The sequence below is a fragment of the Carassius carassius genome, chromosome 22, assembly GCF_963082965.1.
Source record: "Carassius carassius chromosome 22, fCarCar2.1, whole genome shotgun sequence".
Taxonomy (NCBI): domain Eukaryota; kingdom Metazoa; phylum Chordata; class Actinopteri; order Cypriniformes; family Cyprinidae; genus Carassius; species Carassius carassius.
The window spans coordinates 3,591,374-3,612,092 of NC_081776.1; the positions used below are offsets into that span (position 1 = coordinate 3,591,374).

General features: G+C 39.3%; 1 protein-coding gene across 6 annotated transcripts in view; it reads right to left on the reverse strand.

The window, feature by feature from the left end:
• Positions 1-20,719, reverse strand: part of LOC132098727 (non-muscle caldesmon-like) — a 58,618-nt gene that overhangs the window by 10,870 nt on the left and 27,029 nt on the right. For 3 of the 6 annotated variants that reach the window (XR_009422964.1, XR_009422963.1, XM_059504868.1), the window contains exons 2-9: positions 19,438-19,534; positions 6,981-7,124; positions 5,433-5,721; positions 5,309-5,344; positions 4,983-5,216; positions 3,878-3,975; positions 2,397-2,667; positions 612-752 (exon numbers count right to left, since the gene is read on the reverse strand). Coding sequence is in view for 4 of the 6 variants with exons in the window: in XM_059504868.1 (XP_059360851.1) it covers positions 612-752; positions 2,397-2,667; positions 3,878-3,975; positions 4,983-5,216; positions 5,309-5,344; positions 5,433-5,721; positions 6,981-7,124; positions 19,438-19,511 (1,287 nt within the window). In the remaining 2 variants the exon portion in view is untranslated. Of the gene's footprint in view, positions 1-611; positions 753-2,396; positions 2,668-3,877; positions 3,976-4,982; positions 5,217-5,308; positions 5,345-5,432; positions 5,722-6,980; positions 7,125-19,437; positions 19,535-19,990; positions 20,143-20,719 lie in introns of those variants that run through there. The other 3 variants (XM_059504869.1, XM_059504870.1, XM_059504871.1) reach the window with 3 other exon arrangements.

A 20,719-nucleotide genomic window follows, 5' to 3' on the forward strand; every position in this document is an offset into this window, starting at 1 on the left:
AGGTTCAATATGTTAACATTAGTTATTAGTTAAACTAAAACTGAAAAATACTTCCAAAGCTTTTATTAATCATAGTTAATGTTGACAACATTTACTAATACATTATTAAAATCAAAAGTTGCATCTTTTTATCCTATTTACCAGACCTAACAATGAACAGCTTTTATTAGCTAATGTTAACAAAGATGAATAAATACTGTAACAAATCTATTTCTCATTGTTAGCTAATGTTAGTTAATGCATTAAACACAGTTAACAAATTGAACCTTATTGTAAAGGGTTACCTTTCTTTCTTTTTTGTTTTTGTTTGTATAAACAGTAACTCTAGTAACTATGTTACTTTGGCGGAAAACGGTAACAAATGGGGTTATTTCTGAAAACTAGCACATACAAGCTTCAGTGCTGCATTAATGCACAATCATCAAGTTGTTCTCCTCCTCATTATGTTGGCAGATAATTGCTTTTTCATAGGGACAGTGTGTTCCTATGAATCAGCTGACGCTGTGCTGCCGGGTGATTGACAGCTGTGGAGAGAGAGAGAGAGAGAGAGAGAGAGAGGGAGAGGGGGAGAGAGAGAGAGAGAGAGGGAGGGAGGGAGGGTGATGACTGACCTTCAGGGAGGATCCTCTGGGACTGACACACTTAAAGGGCTTCCTGGCCTCTCCTTCCTCTGAATCCTCCACTTTTTGCCTCTTCTCAGCTGCCTCTGCTCTTCTCTTCTCGATCTCCTCCTTCATCCTCTTCCTTTCCTCCTGAAAAAGAAAATAAGCACACAATCATCACCTCACAGATTAGACGGCACATACATAAACACCACCAGCAGATAAACCTGGGATCTTCATGTTCTAAAGAATGTTCTTTTTGCAATAAACGAGGATGATAATGAGACAAAAGAACAACAAAATCAAGACAGTCTCTCTGCGGACGCATAACGTGAACTGGCAGCTGCTCACATTCCACAGCAGCTGGGAAATCATAAAGAAGCCTTTTTATTTACACCACAGATTTTGGCACGGCCCGCTAGCATCAGCTCGGGGCCCTCTAATCTCTAATTAGTCCTTTTTCATTTACTGCTTCTATTCATTAGGAACAAGGAACATATTTGCATTACAATGCTAGGAGCGGGCCTCCACGAGGAGGGACGCCTGTGTTTCTTACCCGCTGCTGGGAAAGCCGGGTCCGAAACTCATGTGCAGTCATGTGGAACTCACACTGGGTGCGATCGCGCTAATGTTAATTCGTTTAAATTATAATGGGGGTTCAGTAATGATACTATGAGTACAACAGTTCCATAATTAACACCACAGCCACAGATTGCCTAATATAAAAAGAAAAGAAAGTGAAGTGACGTGTGGTCAAGTATGGTGACCCATACTTGAAATTGACTTCTGGATTTAAACCACCCAAGTGCACACACACAGCAGTGAACACACACACACACCATGAACACACACTCGCGGTTTCAGTGCCTTGCTCAAGGGTCTTACCACTAGAATCTCTAACCATTAGGCCACGACTGCCCACAATATCAAATATCAAATTACTCTCAAAGCTAAGCTAACAATACGATACTCTTAGCATGAATGCACACAGAACTCACAGATTCTGGGTAAAACACTACATTCTTTCTGTTAGACTTTTTTTCAGTAATAAGTGAAATAAAGTCATTTAAACACTAACGTTGAAAACGTCTGGGGTTGGTAAGATTTGGTGAAATATCATTACGGTTTAAAATAACAGTTTTCTTACTTCATACATTTTAAAATGTAGCTGATTCCTTTGATGCAAAGCTGAATCATCAATCATCATTACTCCAGTGTCACATGATCCTTCAGAAATCATTATAATATGCTGATTTAAACTAACAATGTAGCATTTAATATGCTATGTCAAAGTAACGTATTATTATTATAAATGTTGAAAAGAGTTGTACCACTCAATATTCTTTGTGGAAAGCGTGACACTTATTTTCAGGATTAAAACAGATTAATGTCTTTACGGTCTCATTTGATCAATTTAAATCATCCTGACTGAGTAAAAGCATTAATTCTCTTTTTAACCGTTTTTTTTTGTTCTGTTAACAAACTTGTCACAATGCACTATAAGCTTTACCTTTTCTGTGAAGCATTTGCAAGATTGCTGCCTTAAAATTTGTTATATTATATCGAAATAAGAGCCTAATATCTTCGATTAGCCACAAAATTAAGATCAGTTTACTGTTTGTAAGGTTTAAATTCTCAAAGAACATTCATAAAACATCCAAGCATTTAATATGTAATGTTTACAGAAGTGACCTAATTTTGCTGACAGGACCTTATCAAGATTTCGCTCGCAGAAAAGCTATGCGAAGCACATTCCTGTCCAAGAAGTGAATCATTGACCCTTAGCGTACACACCTCCTCTCTGGCTTTCATCTCGGCCTCTTCCTGCTTCCTTCGCCGCTCCTCCTCTTCCAGCACCTTCCTCCTCTCCCCCCTCTTCTTCTTTAGCTCCTCCAGCTCCACCTCGGCCTCCTGCTGTTTCTGCCTCATCCTCTCGAACTCCTCAATCTCCATCTCATCTCTTCTCCTCTTCAGTTCCTCCAGCTTTCTCTCGGCCTCCAAGCGAGCATCCTCGCCGTCTGCATCGTCTGCCTCCGGCGCCTCAGGAGAGCGCAGGCTGCCTCGGCTGTCGCCAAACAAACAAATAAACAGCGCACCCTTAGTTACTTACAAGGGTTAATAAATCAGTCAACAGCTTTACACGTCCATGTTCTTTGCATGTAAACGAAACCCAACCTGTTCACACACAGACTTAGTGAATCAGCACAGGCCTGTCTAAGGTAACACAGTCTCCAGTTCCAGCCGAGAACAGCCCTCAGGACACGGCAGATCAGGTGACTAGAGTCAAATACTCCAGCACGCAAAGCAAATATAGCTAAACACATATAAATGACCTACTTTACCTCAACAAAGGCCAAAAACAGACAAACACAGACATGTGGAATGTGATTATTTTGTCTGTATATTCATTCCAACGTCCTGTATTGACATTAGTTAAATATTTAGATGTGACCAGAGAGATTTATTTGATAAAAAAAAACAACTTTTTCTGCTATATATATATATATATATATACTCGGTCGATGTACCGGTCTGTCGTGGTGAAGAAAGAGCTGAGCCGCAAGGCGAAGCTCTCAATTTACCGGTCAATCTACGTTCCTACTCTCACCTATGGTCATGAGCTTTGGGTCATGACCGAAAGGACAAGATCCCGGATACTGGCGGCCGAAATGAGCTTTCTCCGCAGGGTGGCTGGGCGATCCCTTAGAGATAGGGTGAGAAGCTCAGTCACCCGGGAGGAGCTCAGAGTAGAGCCGCTGCTCCTCCACATAGAGAGGGGTCAGTTGAGGTGGCTCGGGCATCTGTTCCGGATGCCTCCTGGACGCCTTCCCGGGAAGGTGTTCCGGGCGCGTCCCACTGGGAGGAGACCCCGGGGAAGACCTAGGACACGCTGGAGAGACTATGTCTCCCGGCTGGCCTGGGAACGCCTCGGTGTCCCCCCAGAAGAGCTGGAGGAAGTGTCTAGGGAGAGAGAAGTCTGGGGTTCTCTGCTTAGACTGCTGCCCCCGCGACCCGGCCCCGGATAAGCGGAAGAAGATGGATGGATGGATGGATATATATATATAGGTATTTCAAGGATATATGGTAACATGTATATTTTGGTCAAAGTGCTGCATATTTTTTTTCAATAAAAAAAAAGAGGAAAACCTGAAAAAAAAGAAAAACATGGAATATAGTTTCTACATTATACACAACAATACACAATAAAGTTGTTTGGGAAAAGAAACCCTGGACCATCCTAACACAATCATTAATTGTTTTATATGAGCCCTGACCTGAAAGTCCTCTCAGCTTTCTTGTGTCTGGGAGCGCTATCCTCGCACACTCCTCCATTGGGCTGTTTATTCTTCCTCATCACATCCTCATCTTCCATCTGCAGAAACACAATCAGAACTGAGTGATGTGTGGACGTGACATGCACTGGTGTGTGTGTGTGTGTGTGTGAGTGAGAGAGAGACAGTGTGCTGGAAGAGTTTTGGAAGAAAAAAATGTGGGTGCTGTTGGTTCACTCGCTGGATAAATGATGAAAAGTTCACATGTGGGATGCAGAAAGCAGTGAACACACGGTGTGTAACCGCTGACCATCGATAACAACCTGCTGTGTTTGAATGTGAAACACACTCTGGTGCAAACACTATACACGGTGCTCAAACTAGTGCCTGGAGTGATTTAGGATTTTGGGGAGGAAACCTTTATAGTGCCAATGAAAACAGTCAGTCATGAATCAACCTGTCTGTCTATCCAAAGCTTTTAAAGACCCCATGAAAAGGCGTAATGAATGCGTTTTTTTGTCATATTTCCAACTGAAACAGGAAGTTGAAGGGTTGGTCTTTTTTATTTGAATAGCCAATAATCTTTCATTTAAGTTTATGATTTGCTATTTGCTACCGGAGACAGGTTGCATGAGGTATATCCAAAATATCAATGCCTGTGAGAACAAAATCATATTATCATCATTAAGAGTCTGCAAATAGAAATAGAATAGGAAATGCTTTTCATTCAACTTGGAACGTTCCCAACTACCCATTGCAAAAAAATCCTTGAAGTTGGACTTTTAACTTGGAAATCAAACATGGAAGGCGGACAATCTTTGAACCTGACCTTATGATGTCATGAGAACATGGTGGGCACTTTTAAGCGAACAATGACATTTGATTTAGACTGAAAGGCAGCAAAAGACTTATTTAAATGCATATATATGCTAAAAGTTTACTTTGTCAAGTCCACTATGCTTTAAAGTAAAAGCACATGGCTTAAATGTCACAAAAAGCAACTTTGCATTTCATGAGGTCTTTGCAAATGATCATTTCTGGTGATTTCTCACCCAAAATCTAAACCATCCATCCTTTTGCAATCCTTCAAGTGCAACTAAACTCTTACCAAAGACTCGTCATTTTCTGAAACCTCATATTTCTCAGAGTTTAATGCCTCTCTTCTTTCATCCACTTTATTCTCTGTCAATCCCTCTATCTCACTCTTTTCCTCCCGTACACCTGCAGGGACCTCTGCGGTGCCAGTTTCCGTCTCCGACAAAAATGCAGAATCATCTACGTCTTCATTTATAACCACCTCATATAGTTCAGAAGAAGGCACAGCACCTCGCTCATTACTGTCCTATGAATGGAACTGCAGTCACATGCTTTGTTGTGTTAAATGAGAGAAACAAATGCTATATTAAAATTAAGAAAAACTCATCATCACCATACCTCCTCAGGTATTTTAGATACTTCCTCAACAGATTCCTACAGGTGAATAAAATTAGATGCCATAAACAAACCTTGAACGCAAGTTCTTGGGGTCTATCAAAGCATAAAAACTAGAAATGCAAACCTGTTCTCTCAAATAAGACCTCTGTGGCTTTTCCACCACCACCTCCTCCTCCTCTCTAGGGGTGACCTCCTCCTCTTCCTCCTCCACCTGTTTCTCCTCTTCCTCAGGCTCATAGCACCGGCTCTCCTCCAGGGTTTCCTGTTGTCTGTCCAGCGCCTCCATCATCCTCTTCTGCCTGCGCTCCTCTCTCTTGGCCAGGCGCTCCAGCAGGGCCTGTTCCTCATCGTCCCCTTCTCCTGTCCCGCTGGAGGACACCACTGAGGTGGATACACTCTCTGTCACCGTCACGCTACAAGAAGTAGCATAAGAAGATAAGATGACAAAATATAATATCACAAATTATATCTTTGCATATATGACTAGTACTCGATTGATATTAGAAATGGTGGCTAATATAATGCCTAAATATAAAAATATACACATCTTAATACAGTATACATGATTATGTTTAAATGGTTGAAATTAATCTTATGCTAATGCTATAATCTCAAAATGTTGGCGGCGTATTATTCATTTTATACAGTTTTTTTTTTATAGTTTATCTTTTGATGGAAATGGTCCTACATATTTAGTCAACATTTTGTTATGTTTATGAAGTTTAGTAATTTTGAAGAAGAAAAACTTAACATTGTCAAAATTTTTAGCTGATGATAATGTGCAAAATGACAAAAAACTATTATTTTGCAATGTTTAATCATCAAATAATCCTATACAAATCCAACAAAATATTTAGCAGCCCAGCTTTTTTTCAACCTTAATAATAATAATAAGAAATGTTTCATAAAGCAGCAAATCATCAGATTAGAATGTTTTCTGAAGGATCATGTGACACTGAAGACCGGAGTAATGCTGCTGAAAAAGCAGCTTTGATCACAGGAATAAATTACATTTTACAATATATTCAAACATAAAACACCTATTTTAAATCATAATAATATTTCACAATATCACTGTTTTTATTGTATTTTTGATCAAATAAATGCAGCCTTGGTGAGCAAGAAAAAAACGTAAAGAATCTTTACATAGTAGTGTATAAATTGCATATAATAACCAAACTGAAGTATTAGCTACAACATTAACACCAGGGACAAATAATAAACTATTATTTACACAACATTACAACTCTAAAGAACATAAATTCCTCTCTTATCCAAAGTGTCAGCAAACCTGAACATGCAAAATGATTTATGATTTAAAGTGGATCTGCACTCCCTTTTCCTTTCTCCAGACTGCCAAATGCCTGCCCCTGTAGGTTAATGTAGTCTGACCGCACAGCTTGGCAAACGTTTACCCTGCGTCAGCTCTACGGACAATAGCCGGAGCTATGTCTGCTCACACATCGACAACAATTCAGGTCTTGTTTGACCGTCTTCTGTGTCCACTCACTGCACAAAGCCTCAGTGTCTGAATATGTCACTGTTTCCGCAATGCTGACCTGTTACAGGAAGTTATTTATAAGTGCTGCCCACTAAAGTTACAGAGAAAACATTAGTTAGCCTACATATTAAAAGTACCGGTCACGTAATACTCCAAAAATATCTGTTTTACCTGTGGCTGTTGTTGAGCTCCGGGGTCTCGGGTTGGTAGGCCATGTCCTCGCCGTCCTTACCGCGCAGTCTCTCCTGCCGCGCTCTTCGTCTGCGCTCACGAGCGGCCTCCTCTTCATCCTCCTCATTCCGGCTATACGCCATCCTACACACAGAGAGTGTTAGATGTTACGCTGGTAACAGGTGATAAGAGTGAGGACTTTTGTCACCTTGGCACACAAAGTCACAGTTGCTACTGCTGCTGTTGATGTTGAGGATGAACTTCCACTGGCTGTCAGCTGTGTGTGTGTATGTGTGTGTGTGTCAGCTTTGGCAGCTGATAATAGGATTCAGACAGCAGTGTGGCGTTCGGCCCACACCACAGCCAGGGGACTTTCGTGTAACGTAAAATAAAGTTTTCACATCTCTCTGTCAAGATTTCTTCATCTCTTTCTCGTGTCTCCTGCTGATGTTTTATCTCAATCTTTCAACCAGTTTAAATTTCTTGTACTTCTCTAAAGGTTTTTATTTTATTTTTATTTTTTTTACTCTACAGTTCAAACGTTTGGGGTTAGAAAGAATTTTAAATGTTTTTGATAGAAGTCTCTTATGCTCAACCAAGTCTGCATTTATTCAATCAAAAATAAAATAAAAACCATAATATTTTGAAATAGTATTACCATTTAAAATAACTGGTTTTCTTTTTCTATTGTATTCTATCTAGTCTATTGTATAGATATATATATATATATATGTATGTTTCTGTGGCTCAGTGGTAGAGCAGTGCATTAGCAGCGCAAAAGGTTGTGGGTTCGATTCCCAGGGAACACATTAGGTAAAAATGTTTAGCCTCAATGCAAAAGTCGCTTTGGAAAAAAGCATCTGCTAAATGCATAAATTCAATTATATATAGTGAAAAAAAAAAGATATAGACAGATAGATAGCGAGATACAGAATACATAGAATATTATGTTTGTCAAGAACATGTTCAGATCATATTTCAATACAAAATGCAAAAAATTGCTTATTTTCTTTAACCAAAATATACACTTTTTTTCCATTTAGATTTTAGAATGAAAGACTTAATCTCAACAAAAAGCCCTTCCTCAGCTTGTGCTGTGATCAGGAATGTGTTCGGCTCGGCTAACGCCCATGGAAAACCTTGGGGAGAGTGAAATCATATAGAGAGCCGGATTCCTGCTGACGAACAAAAAAAACAAGTCTTTTTGGACCAGGTTTCAGACCAAGCTTAGACGTCTTCACAACACGTCAAACTTTTATTTCAACAGATTAAGAAAAAAGTGATTTCTCTCAATTTAAAAACGAATCAAATCCAGAGGGATCATTCAAAACAGCAGAGAATGGCTTCAAATCCGCTTTAACATTCCAGCCCATCGAGTCCGGACTCTCTCTGATCTGACATCCATCCGGGGAACACCGCCTACTGTATCTTGCATTGACTTGTGTGAAGCTTCCCTGGTTCCATAACCACAAAAATAAATCAGAAAACAAACTTACTGACTTCCTGCTGCAATAACATTCGGTAGGGTCTCTACAGTAAAGATAACATTCTGGCATGTCTTTGGTAACTGTAGCGATATGGGATGAAAACCAAGACATCAGGAGAACATGTTTTCCATATGAACCACATCTTTCAGCCATGTAGCATTAATTATTTTATAGTGTGTGTGGTGAGAGCCACACAGAGAGAAACATGTTTTATTGGATTCATAAAGATTGTAAAGGAAGCAGTATGGGAAATTAAATTGATATGCAGTTAATGTTGCAGCTAATTTGCTTTCACAGCATGCCGAGCCCATTCGGACACAATCAGACAACGGATATATCAAGCTGACAAGTATTTTCTTGTGGTCCAAACATCTAAGAAATGTCAGTGCAAACATTGCGCACAAGGCAAAGGCTCTGGAGAGCAATCATAGACACTCCACAAGGGTGACTTGGGAGAGAGAAATATATGGACCTTGCCAAATAACAGTACTATTCCCACGCTCTGCCTTCTCTATTCCTCCACCTACTGACCCCACAGTCGCCTTCAACGCCATAGATCCATCCATTCCTTATTTGACCACAGCAGAAGATCATCTGCTCTTATTTCTGCCTATAACCTTGAAGCTTTCTGTAACAGCATCCCCCAAACACATGTATATCCTCAAGCAGGCCTTTCTTTTACCATCCAGAGAGAGTGTGTTTGGAATGGGCCATTCGATGAGGATGGATGTTATTTCCTGAACTCTTCCTGGCCTCTCATGGGAACAACACAGATGTGTGGTGCCAATATGGCCGCCGCTCCATGGAGAAAACTATATGGAAGCAGCTAAAACTGCTCAAAAGAGAATAAGTTTTCTATTTTAATCTACTTTAAAATGTCATTTATTCTTGTGATGCAAAACTGAATTTACAGTACCATTACTCCAGTCTTCAGTGTCACATGATCTTTAAGAAACATTTCTTATTACAACCCGAATTCCGGAAAAGTTGGGACGTTTTTTAAATTTTAATAAAATGAAAACTAAAAGACTTTCAAATCACATGAGCCAATATTTTATTCACAATAGAACATAGATAACATAGCAAATGTTTAAACTGAGAAAGTTTACAATTTTATGCACAAAATGAGCTCATTTCAATTTTGATTTCTGCTACAGGTCTCAAAATAGTTGGGACGGGGCATGTTTACCATGGTGTAGCATCTCCTTTTCTTTTCAAAACAGTTTGAAGACGTCTGGGCATTGAGGCTATGAGTTGCTGGAGTTTTGCTGTTGGAATTTGGTCCCATTCTTGCCTTATACAGATTTCCAGCTGCTGAAGAGTTCGTGGTCGTCTTTGACGTATTTTTCGTTTAATGATGCACCAAATGTTCTCTATAGGTGAAAGATCTGGACTGCAGGCAGGCCAGGTAAGCACCCGGACTCTTCTACGACGAAGCCATGCTGTTGTTATAGCTGCAGTATGTGGTTTGCATTGTCCTGCTGAAATAAACAAGGCCTTCCCTGAAATAGACGTTGTTTGGAGGGAAGCATATGTTGCTCTAAAACCTTTATATACCTTTCAGCATTCACAGAGCCTTCCAAAACATGCAAGCTGCCCATACCGTATGCACTTATGCACCCCCATACCATCAGAGATGCTGGCTTTTGAACTGAACGCTGATAACATGCTGGAAGGTCTCCCTCCTCTTTAGCCCGGAGGACAAGGCGTCCGTGATTTCCAACAAGAATGTCAAATTTGGACTCGTCTGACCATAAAACACTATTCCACTTTGAAATAGTCCATTTTAAATGAGCCTTGGCCCACAGGACACGACGGCGCTTCTGGACCATGTTCACATATGGCTTCCTTTTTGCATGATAGAGCTTTAGTTGGCATCTGCTGATGGCACGGCGGATTGTGTTTACCGACAGTGGTTTCTGAAAGTATTCCTGGGCCCATTTAGTAATGTCATTGACACAATCATGCCGATGAGTGATGCAGTGTCGTCTGAGAGCCCGAAGACCACGGGCATCATCAATGATATCAATTAACTTAATCACTAGATGTTCTCCCAGCTGAATCTTTTCAAAACTGCTTGCTTTTTTAGCCATTTGTTGCCCCCGTGCCAACTTTTTTGAGACCTGTAGCAGGCATTGAATTTTAAATGACCTAATTAAGTGGATAAAAGTGTAAAATTTCTCAGTTTAAACATTTGCTACGTTATCTATGTTCTATTGTGAATAAAATATTGGCTCATGTGATTTGAAATTCCTTTAGTTTTCATTTTATTAAAATTTAAAAAACGTCCCAACTTTTCCGGAATTCGGGTTGTATTATAAATGTTGTAAACAGCTTCTAAATATTTTGTGGAAACCACATACATATTTTTAAGGATTCTTTCATCAAAAATTTAAAAGAACAGCATTTATTTGAAATAGAAATTATTATTTATGTGTTGTTTTTTTTAATTTTGGTGTTTACAGCCAGCATTTTTTAGGCAATAAATCAAAATAAAATAAAATAAAATAAATAAAAGAAAAATATTCTGGATGGAAACATCAAGATGTGCATGAAAGATAAAAAGCTTAATTTAAAGACAAGTACAAAATAATACGGCCCAATGTACAGGGATTTACCCATATTTTAAATTATGCCTTGTTTTAGGGTTAGCAAGGGTTAGTATAAATGTATCTATAAATTATTTTCTTACAGCGTTGCTTTAGGTGGATTTTTTTTATGTATTTGTGAATAAACTATGATGGAAACAAAAGTCAGGTGACTGTATAAGCTCAGATGATTGACTATTATTACCTCCCAGATCTGTCTGACATGCGCGATCCCAGACATAAAGCATCTGCCAGCGATCACTGGCATTTCCATTTCTACAGCAGTTTCTCCAGAAGTGACGAATTTGTTCTTCTGAACAATGCAGCTGGAAATGCTGCTTAAATCACAAATTGCTTCAAATGCAATGTTCCAAATTTTCCAGCATAAATTAAATTCTCAGCTTGGATGGAAACGCGGCTAATGTCAAAAACATGAATTCATTCGGCAGCTGATGCTAAAATAGAACCCGTGGACTGGACAGGAATGGCAGGTTTTGGTAATCATTAGTCAGAACGTTCCGTCAGCATGGTGAATGAGGACACGGAGCCAGCAGTCAAAACATTCCTGTGTGTGTATGTGGAGTATCAGTGACCCGAACTGGAACACATCAACCTGTCTCGGGAAAGGCCAATGAAGTGTGTGTGTGTGTATACATAGTGCTTTAAAAACAGTACAAATCCTCTGACCCTTTAACCGTGCCAGTCTTTTCAGAAGCGGCACTGACCAGCTATTCACTAAACACAAAGCAGACCTGATCTTTGATCTAGTCGTTATAGTCTCAAAGAGCCAGATGTTTGACTATTGGCAAAGTCTTATTCACTTTGCGGCTTATTCCGGCCATGAACCGCCCACTTAAACAGGAAGGGCTCTTTTGACCTTCATGTAAAATGAATAACCGCATTTCATTCTTTATGGATGATGTTTTGGGGCAGATAAATTGGAAATGGGTGATACCACAATAGACCAGCGTACAGCAAAAAAGGCAGTAATTCAAATAGTGGGTGTGCAGTTTCTACAAAACAGATGGCTTCTAAGAAATTAGCAGAAATTTGGGGTGTGCTAAATTTATGTCCATTCAAAAGTAATAAGTATTGGTTATGTGATAGATATAACAAGGCAGAATACATAGTTGAGTTGCTATTAAATGATTGAAAGTTTCACTGTAAACATTGCCTTAAATGGTCAAAAGGCTCACAGATATTCCAATCAATTGATGTTTAATATTCGGGCTACAAAAGCATTAATAAGATGATTATTTTGTTTTCACCTCCGGTTCACTCTCTCTCTAGACAAACAAAATTGTTTGGCGCTTATTTGGTTAAGCATGTTGGACATACATCACCATACATTTACTTATTTGCTAACTTATCCAAATACAGTGACAAATATATGTTCCTCTGAAATGCTCTTTTTTTTTTTTTTTTGCAGTAACGTTTTCAAAATTAAATAGCAAGCAGCCAATCAGACTGAAGCTTGTGATTTTGAGAAATTAATTTTCTATGCAATACAGTTTTGTCTATGGGAATGATATGGAAGCCAGTTTCCCTCACAGGATATAAAAAAAAGGTAATTGTGATTTTTAATCTTATAATAAATCCTTGCAATTCTAAGTTTATAGCTTTCATTTCTGAAATTATTATTATGATATAAATGCAGAATTTTAGGATACAAGCTTACAGGTGTGAGAAAAAAAAGTCAGAATTTTGAGATAAAATGTTTCAACTACCTTTTTTATTTATTTTGTCATGGAAAAAAAAATACAGAAATGTGAGATAAACTCAAAAATTTTTAAACTTGTAATTGTGTGATAAAACTTAGAATTCTGAGACAAACTCAGAATTATGACAAAAAAACAAAAAAAACTTGTGAGATGTAAACTTAATAACAGGTAAAACAAACAAAAAAAATGTCTGAATTGTGAGATATAATATTTTTTTTCTGTTTAAAATGGGCTTTCGTGCAATGCTGTGGACATAGTATCTAAATATGTAAAGTTGAGCATTTTATCTAAAGTAAAAGAGTGCCACATTTTAGATTGTCAGCCATATCCAGTAATACATACGGACAAAAGACAGAGCACACAGCCTCCCTCTCTTACACACTTTCCCTCTCCTGTCATTTTCAGCAGTTGAAATGTTGGCAAGTCTTCCAGATGAAAAGGACTGGCGCACATCAAGCCATCATCACCTGATATAAATGCAGCTGGATTCGGATGTCAAGCTAGTCCTGCGTGCATGAACTTTTATCAGACTCTCTCTTTTTTCTGCATCAGCGCCGAGCCAACATCTGCCCGGCTGTTGTCCCGCTGCTTGCACAGAGGACGGAGAGCTTCACAAATCTCTGCCAGTAAACACTTCTAATGCAGAGCCATTTGGCAGAGTGACAGCGCTCATCATATGTACACCGAAAACTGACTTTTGTGTCCGCCATGCATCGCGATGACGGCCGAAATGAATGGGGCCAGCGAGACAACAGATGGTTTTGACTAGTTCAATTACCGGCAAAGAGTAAATATTGATTGTTACAGCATCTTTGCATAATTCCAGCTATTTAATAGAGCGATTTAATCTTTTATCACTAACTCGAGCTGGAGAAGAAGAGCGGGCCAAACTGAATCGACTCCACAAGAACATAAACACAAGATCACATTGTGTCGCACAGCTGAACGGGTTGCATTAGTAGCTTTCATCCAAATGTGATACTTGGCATAAAAAACACAATTCCAGCCTTTCAGACGTTAATAACATATAACCAAAAAAAGCATTCGTTTTACGCTATGCTGTAAAATATAATGGCCCCTAATCTGTGCGTCATCGGCTTTGCACTTCCGCCGTACGATTAGGTGAAAAATATCCCATATATCTTAAATCATGAAAAAGAAAAGCATTCCTGCTTCATGGTAATATGATTGGAGGAAACAGGAAGACCATTGTAGACAGGAAGCTGACACTCAGAACGAACTGTACACCATGTAACTCTGGTCTAGCATCCTAGCCAATGATAATAGAAATAACTGTTGCTGAAAGACCGATTTAGAGCTGATTCATGCCATCCAATGCTCTGTTGGAATGATAATAAGCTTGATTTGTATGTTCATCAGCCATTACCCATAATTCTTTTTGACAGCAGCATAAATGTTCAAGAAACAGCTGTCAGTGCCTCCAGTGTTTATGGGAGTGTTGCTTTGCCTTAAATGGTCAAGCGGTTCGCAAATGTGCCACTGATGTTTAACATTTGTTACTTTAACACCAGCTTTCTGCTTTAATAGCAGACTTCATCATCACAGAAAAAGTAAAACGAGCTGAAAGTGCAAGCTTCAAACCACAAAAGCATTAAAACAGTAATTTCTTTGTTTTCACCTCTGGCTCAAAAATCTGCAGGCAATTTTTTTCTTCTCATTTCTCCACAATGGGAAACATTCATTATCTCTTTAGAAACAATGGGTCTTGAGCTAATTGAACAAAAGTTAAAAAGTTTAAAAGTTAAGAATACTGGAAATACATCAACATGCAGTGTATTTATGAATCTTAAACCACTGTAAATGTGTTAAGTAACTTTTTACATTTAAGACAGCACAGAAATAGCAATTTATCAAAGCCATGGATGTTTGAGTGCCCCAATACAATAATAACCAATCGTTTGCCATATAAGTTGTTAGTAAGTGTGAACAGTGTGTAAAAATAAGGATTATTAAGGCATTATAGCAAACACACAATCAGAAGTTTAGCAGGCTGGCCAGGATAAACATATAAAAGTACCACTGAAATAATACATATGATTCCATAGGATAACTTTGTGTGAGTAAGAACTTAAATTTGGTTGTTATACAGTGTTGAGGGGGTAACACATTACAAGTAACGCGAGTTACGTAACCAGATGACTTGTTTTCAAGTAACTAGTAAAGTAACGCATTATTTTTAAATTTGGCCCTGTCTGAGTTACTTTTTTCAAATAAGTAACGCAAGTTACTTTGTTTTCTCGTTTATTTATTGACACCTCTCCTGTCCCTTGTGTAGATAAATTGAGAGTGAGGTGCAGTTTGAGGCACTTCCTTCAGCATGAGGCTTATTATTTTCACTTTTGGTGTGAAAGGGCATTTACAGTTGCCAAAAATATAACTATTGGGTTTTTTGTTATTATAAAACACTTAAGCAAGCCCAGCTCAGGTAACAAAAAGTAATGCAAAAGTAACGTAATGCATTACTTTCCATAAAAAGTATCTAAGTAACACAATCACTTACTTTTTTTTTTTTTTTGGAGTAACGCATTATTGTAATGTATTACTATTAAAAGTAACTTCCCCAATCCTTGATCTTCCCTTCCACCACAGTTCTCATACTGCATTTAGACTTCATTATATTCAAAACTAATCTGATCCCATGATACCAACACTTGCATCAAATCTGGTATAATATGCAAGATATTTGAATACTAAAATGTAAATAGACAGCATGGTGTGTTAAATAAATAAATACATAAATGTATAAATAGTGTTGTATTAGGGTTGCTCAATTACGGTCATTATTGTAATCACGATTATTTAACACTATTATGAGGTGTTAAATAAAACTTTATATGAGTGTTATATTTAAAGATAGGGATACATAATAATCAATAATAATCAAATGTAAAATAAAACAGCATAGTCTTCACTGTAAGAATTAAACTTTTTTGTTTCTTATTAAAGCTACAAAAGTCCTTCACTTAAGAGCAGTATGTGACTTTGAATTTGTCTTTTGTTGTTTGATTAATAAGCACACAGTGGCAGCAAAAAATAGCCTGCTGTCACTTTAAAAGCCGCATGGATCCAATTTACTGTTACACGCATATTTTTACTCTCAACTCTACGTTCATTTATTACATGACCGACGAAGGTATACATTAATATTCACTAAGCACAGCATTTTGACACATTTTTACTGTATTTGATGGTTTAGGCATGCACCTTCAGCTAAAGGTTGACTGTACATGTCTGTGTTCTGTTCCGTCTCTGAGAGCATAACGTTCTTCATGAGGAGCAGCGAAAGTTCTCTTTCACGCTTTTAAAAATATGAATAAATAAATATACTTAGAAAAAACAAGCACATCCCATTTAGCAAAAGTCATGTTACATGATTTTACCGATTTGCACAGGAATTTGGGCTTTTATGGAGGAACGAAAGTGCAGCGCTGGAAAAGTGGCAGATTAGGCACAATAATATTTTTTTTATCTCGATTATTATATTTTGATAATCGTTGGAGGCCAAAATCGAAATCGAAACCGTTTTTCAATTAATTGCACAGCCCTATGTTGTATATTAGATGTTTATTGTAAAGTGAATTGCTTGAGGGAAGAAACATTCTTATGCCTTGCCGTTCTGGTGCTCAGTGCTCTCTGTAGAGCCGACCAGACTGGGCTGGGTGTGAGGGTTTTAGATTTTGCCAGCTCTTTTACTCACTTTGGATGAGTACAGTTCTTGGAGAAAGGGGAGGGTTGTACCAGTGATTTGCTCAGCAGTCCAGACTATCTGCTCTACAGGTCAGTTTTGGTAGCTGAGCTGAACCAGACAGTTATTGAAGTGCAGAGGATTGATTCAATGGCTGCAGATTAGAACCGTTTCAGCAGCTCCTGTTGCAGGTTGAACTTCCTCAGCTTGCGAAGGAAGTACAGCCTCTTCTGTTCCTTTTTTACAATCAAGTCCGTGTGGAACTCCCCCTTCAGGTCCTGAAAGATGGTGGTGCTCAGTAATCTGAATGACTCCAAGGTTGTTACATTGCTGTCCATGATAGTAAGTTGGGGAAAAGTCCAGGGGGGTTTCTCCTGAAGTCCACAATCATCTCCACTGTTTTGAGAGTGTTCAGCCCCAGGTTGTTAAGACTTTACCAGACAGACAGCTATTCAACCTCCTGTCTGTAAGCAGACCCGTTACTGTCCTGTATGAGGCTGATAGGTGTGGTGTCATCCACAAACTTAAGGAGCTTGACAGAGGGGTTCTTTGCAGTGCAGTTGTTGATGTACAGGCAGAAGAGAAGTGGGGAGAGAACAGATCCCTGGGGGGTGCCAGTGCTGAGTGCCTATTTGTAAAGACTCTGGTGATCCACTGACAGATGGAGGTGGGCAAGGAGAGCTGGGTTAATTTGGACTGGAGGGGTTTGGGATAATAAGAGTTAAAAGCTGGGCTGAAGTCCACAATCAAGATTCTCACAGAAGTCCCTGGTTTGTCTATATGTTGTATGATATAATGCAGTTCCATGTTGACTGCTTTTTTTCACATACCTGTTTGCTCGGTGAGCAAACTGCAGAGGGTCCAGCAAGGGTCCAGTGATATCCTTCAGGAGGGCCAACACCAGTCTTTCAAATGACTTCATGACCACAGAAGTTAAAGCAACAGGTCTGTAATCATTTTGGGTTTTTTTGGGATGGGGATGACGGTGGAGCATTTGAAGCACTAAGGGACTTTGCATAGCTCCAGCGATCTGATGAAAATTTGTGTGAAGATAGAGGCCAGCTGGTCAGCACAGGATTTCAGATAGGCTGGTATAACATTCTCTAAGCCTGGTACTCTTCTTGTTTTTCTTGTCTTCTTTTTTTTAGAACACCTGACACACATCATCTTCACTGATCCAAAGTACAGGAGCGGGGAGAGGGAGGTTGCTGGAGGTGTAAATGGATCCATGGACAGAAGGTCAGAATGGGTGTGGGGTGTGAGACAGGATTTTTCAAACCTGATAGAGAACTCATTCAAATTGCTGGCCAGTTGTTGCCTCAACACAGTGTACATTACAGTCTCTGTCAGGACATGTAACGCGCTGTCTGAATTTTGGCAGTTCATGGGAGAGATTTGCTTTATTGAAGTCTTATAACAGAGTCTGTGTGTTGTTCTGTGTCTGTGATCTGATCAGCCAGCTGTTGTAACACTGCATTCACACAAGCTTTACGAAGGAATGTAGACACTTATGAGAATGAACGAGGAAAACTCCTGCAGCAAGTAGAAAGTAATACAGTTGATCATTAGCACATCTTCTTCAACGCTGTTACATCTGTACACCACCTTTGGTTGATGTGGAAATATGTCCCATCGCCACAGGATTTCCCTGTTGATTCTATGTTGCAATCCGCTCTGAACAGCTGGAAGCCTGTCAGTTCTAGCACACTGTCTGGAATGGCTTCATTCAGCCAGGTTTCCTTGAAACACAGAGCAGCAGAGTTTGAAAAGTCCTTGTTTATCCGCGAGAGCATAAGTATTTCGTCTTTTCTGTTGGGTAGACAAAAAAAGTTCTAGTTCCAAAATTTAGTTCTAAAGCTGCACTGGATGAGCTTGACGAGCATACCGGCTCGCTTCCCACGTTTGCATGTCTTAAAGTGCTTGAACAGTGCTGCTGTTCTGTCCAGTAAAACATCAGAATAGTCAAAAAACTGTGAAATATTGGGTGGTGTGTACTAGGGCTGGGACGAGAAATCGATGGAGAATCGATTCGTGGATTCATTTATATATTCGTGGACTTTCAGAATGCATCGCGATTCCTCTGGAATCAATTCTGAGCTTAGATTTTAACAGCAGATGGTGCTCTAATCTAGTTTTTATCCGCACACTCAAATGCTCATGAAGAAGAGTGCTAAAGAGTGCTTGTGCGTTCGGCTGAGTCATGTAATTTCACTTCATCTTAAAATGTTTTTTATGATGCAAGATTAGTGTAAACAGCCCATTGTGAACACTTTTGTAATTCGCTTCAACCTTTTCAAATTTTATAAATGATTATTTTAGGTTCAAGTGTCTGTAATGATTTGGAAATGAGCAGAGTACGGGTGTTTCTAAAGCATGCAGTGCCATCTGCTGTTCAAAACTAAGCTCAGAATCGATTCAAGAAAGAATTGCGATGCATTCGGAAAATCTCAGAATCGATGCGGAATCATTTCTCGATTCGCGATGCATCGATTTATTTTCCCAGCCCTAGTGTGTACTGCCAAATGTTCAGCAATTCGTCCCTGGTGAAACTGATTGTAGGAATATAACTAAAAACAGGACAAACTAACAAAAACATTAAAACAACTTTGGAGCTCCACTCCAAGGTGGCCACCTGTGGCGCCTTCTTGGAGAAATATGGAGAATTTGTCACCATAACCAATTCCTTGTATTTGGCAATAAAGCTCTTTCTGTTTACCAATTAAATTTTTTTTTGGAGATTTTGAAAACATCAAGCATTTTTAAATCCTGCACAAATACTCATTTGGCCACACAGTAATGGACAATTTGCAAGCTGTCTTGTTTTTACAAGGTGAATAATCTTTACCAGCAATGGCTGTGCAATGGATTTGATGATCTCTCCCTATTAACAGCCCTCGGTTTACGGAGCAAAATGGCTGAAGAAGAAAGAGTGAGCGTTAATGACGCCCACATTACCTCTCGGCTTCCAGCCGCATCTCCTCCCGCTTCTGTCTCCTGAGCTCTCTGCGTCGCTCAAAATCATCATCCATGCTTCAATCCTGAGAGCGTGACCCTGGAAAACAACAGAACATGCGTGTCCTTTAGTCTCACGCGTGAACCTTACATAAACTCACAGAATCCCCTCCGTTACTAGATATTGTCTGGATTCCACAGCTGCTGTGAGCATTTGGTTAACCTTTACACAAAAATCACGCATTCCCATATGCAAGACATTTACAGTCTATCTTTTCTCATCCCGACATCAAACAGATCACAAGTTTGTTTTCATAATACCACTTAAAATGGAAATTGTGGGGGAGAGAGAGGGAAGAATGAAGAAAAAAAGACAGAGAATGGGTGAGGAAAGGATGTTAGCACAGGATGTCCACTCAGTCAAGCAGAAAGACTCTGACTAAATATACTGCGGGGTACACGGCGGAGGAACCGAGCCCACCCAGGAGATGCAGAGCTGTTGTCATTAATCTCAGGACTGTGCAGCTTCAGATGGGCCATTTCGAGACCGCCCTACCTTCACTTCAGTGATGATAACCTCTGGAACGTTTTAGCTTTCACAACATAGCAGAAATTCGCTCTCTAGTCTCGATAACGCTCCAACACAAAGAGTATTTCGGCCGCTTTCTCTTTCTTGCTGCAGCTGGAGCTACCAGAAAGGGCCAGAGCTGGCCTCTTCCTTTCCTATTTTTTCACCCTCCCTACTTTCCTCCATTTTTCTGCCTCCCATTATGGTGCAAACTCTCAATCACAGCCGACGGGTCAGCCTCCTCCCTCTCTCCCCCTTTTCCTTTCTCTCTCTCTCCTGTTCTGACACTGTCCCACTCTCTCTCTTTCCCTTCCCAACTTCCAATTATTGCCCATTCCATTCCATTTCTTATTTTTGCTAGTTCCCTCCCTCTCTTTTGTGATCACGGAGCTGTTGCTGGTTAGTTTGAATATAATTGTATGGTTTTCACAGCAATGCCACAGAAGAACCATTTTTGGTTCCCCGAAGAAACTTTCAATGCAAAGTTCTTAATATAACCCTTCAAATAAAGTTCTTAAAACAACCTTTATTTATTTATTAATTAAAATTTAAAAAATAAATAAATTCAGAAATATTAGGGTGACGACATCAAACTAGAATGGATAAATTTACATTAAATGCAAAAACATTACACACACGCACACACACTTGTATGTCACTTCATTTACATGAATGAACCAGCAAAAACACTACATGAATGACAATGTTTGACACAAT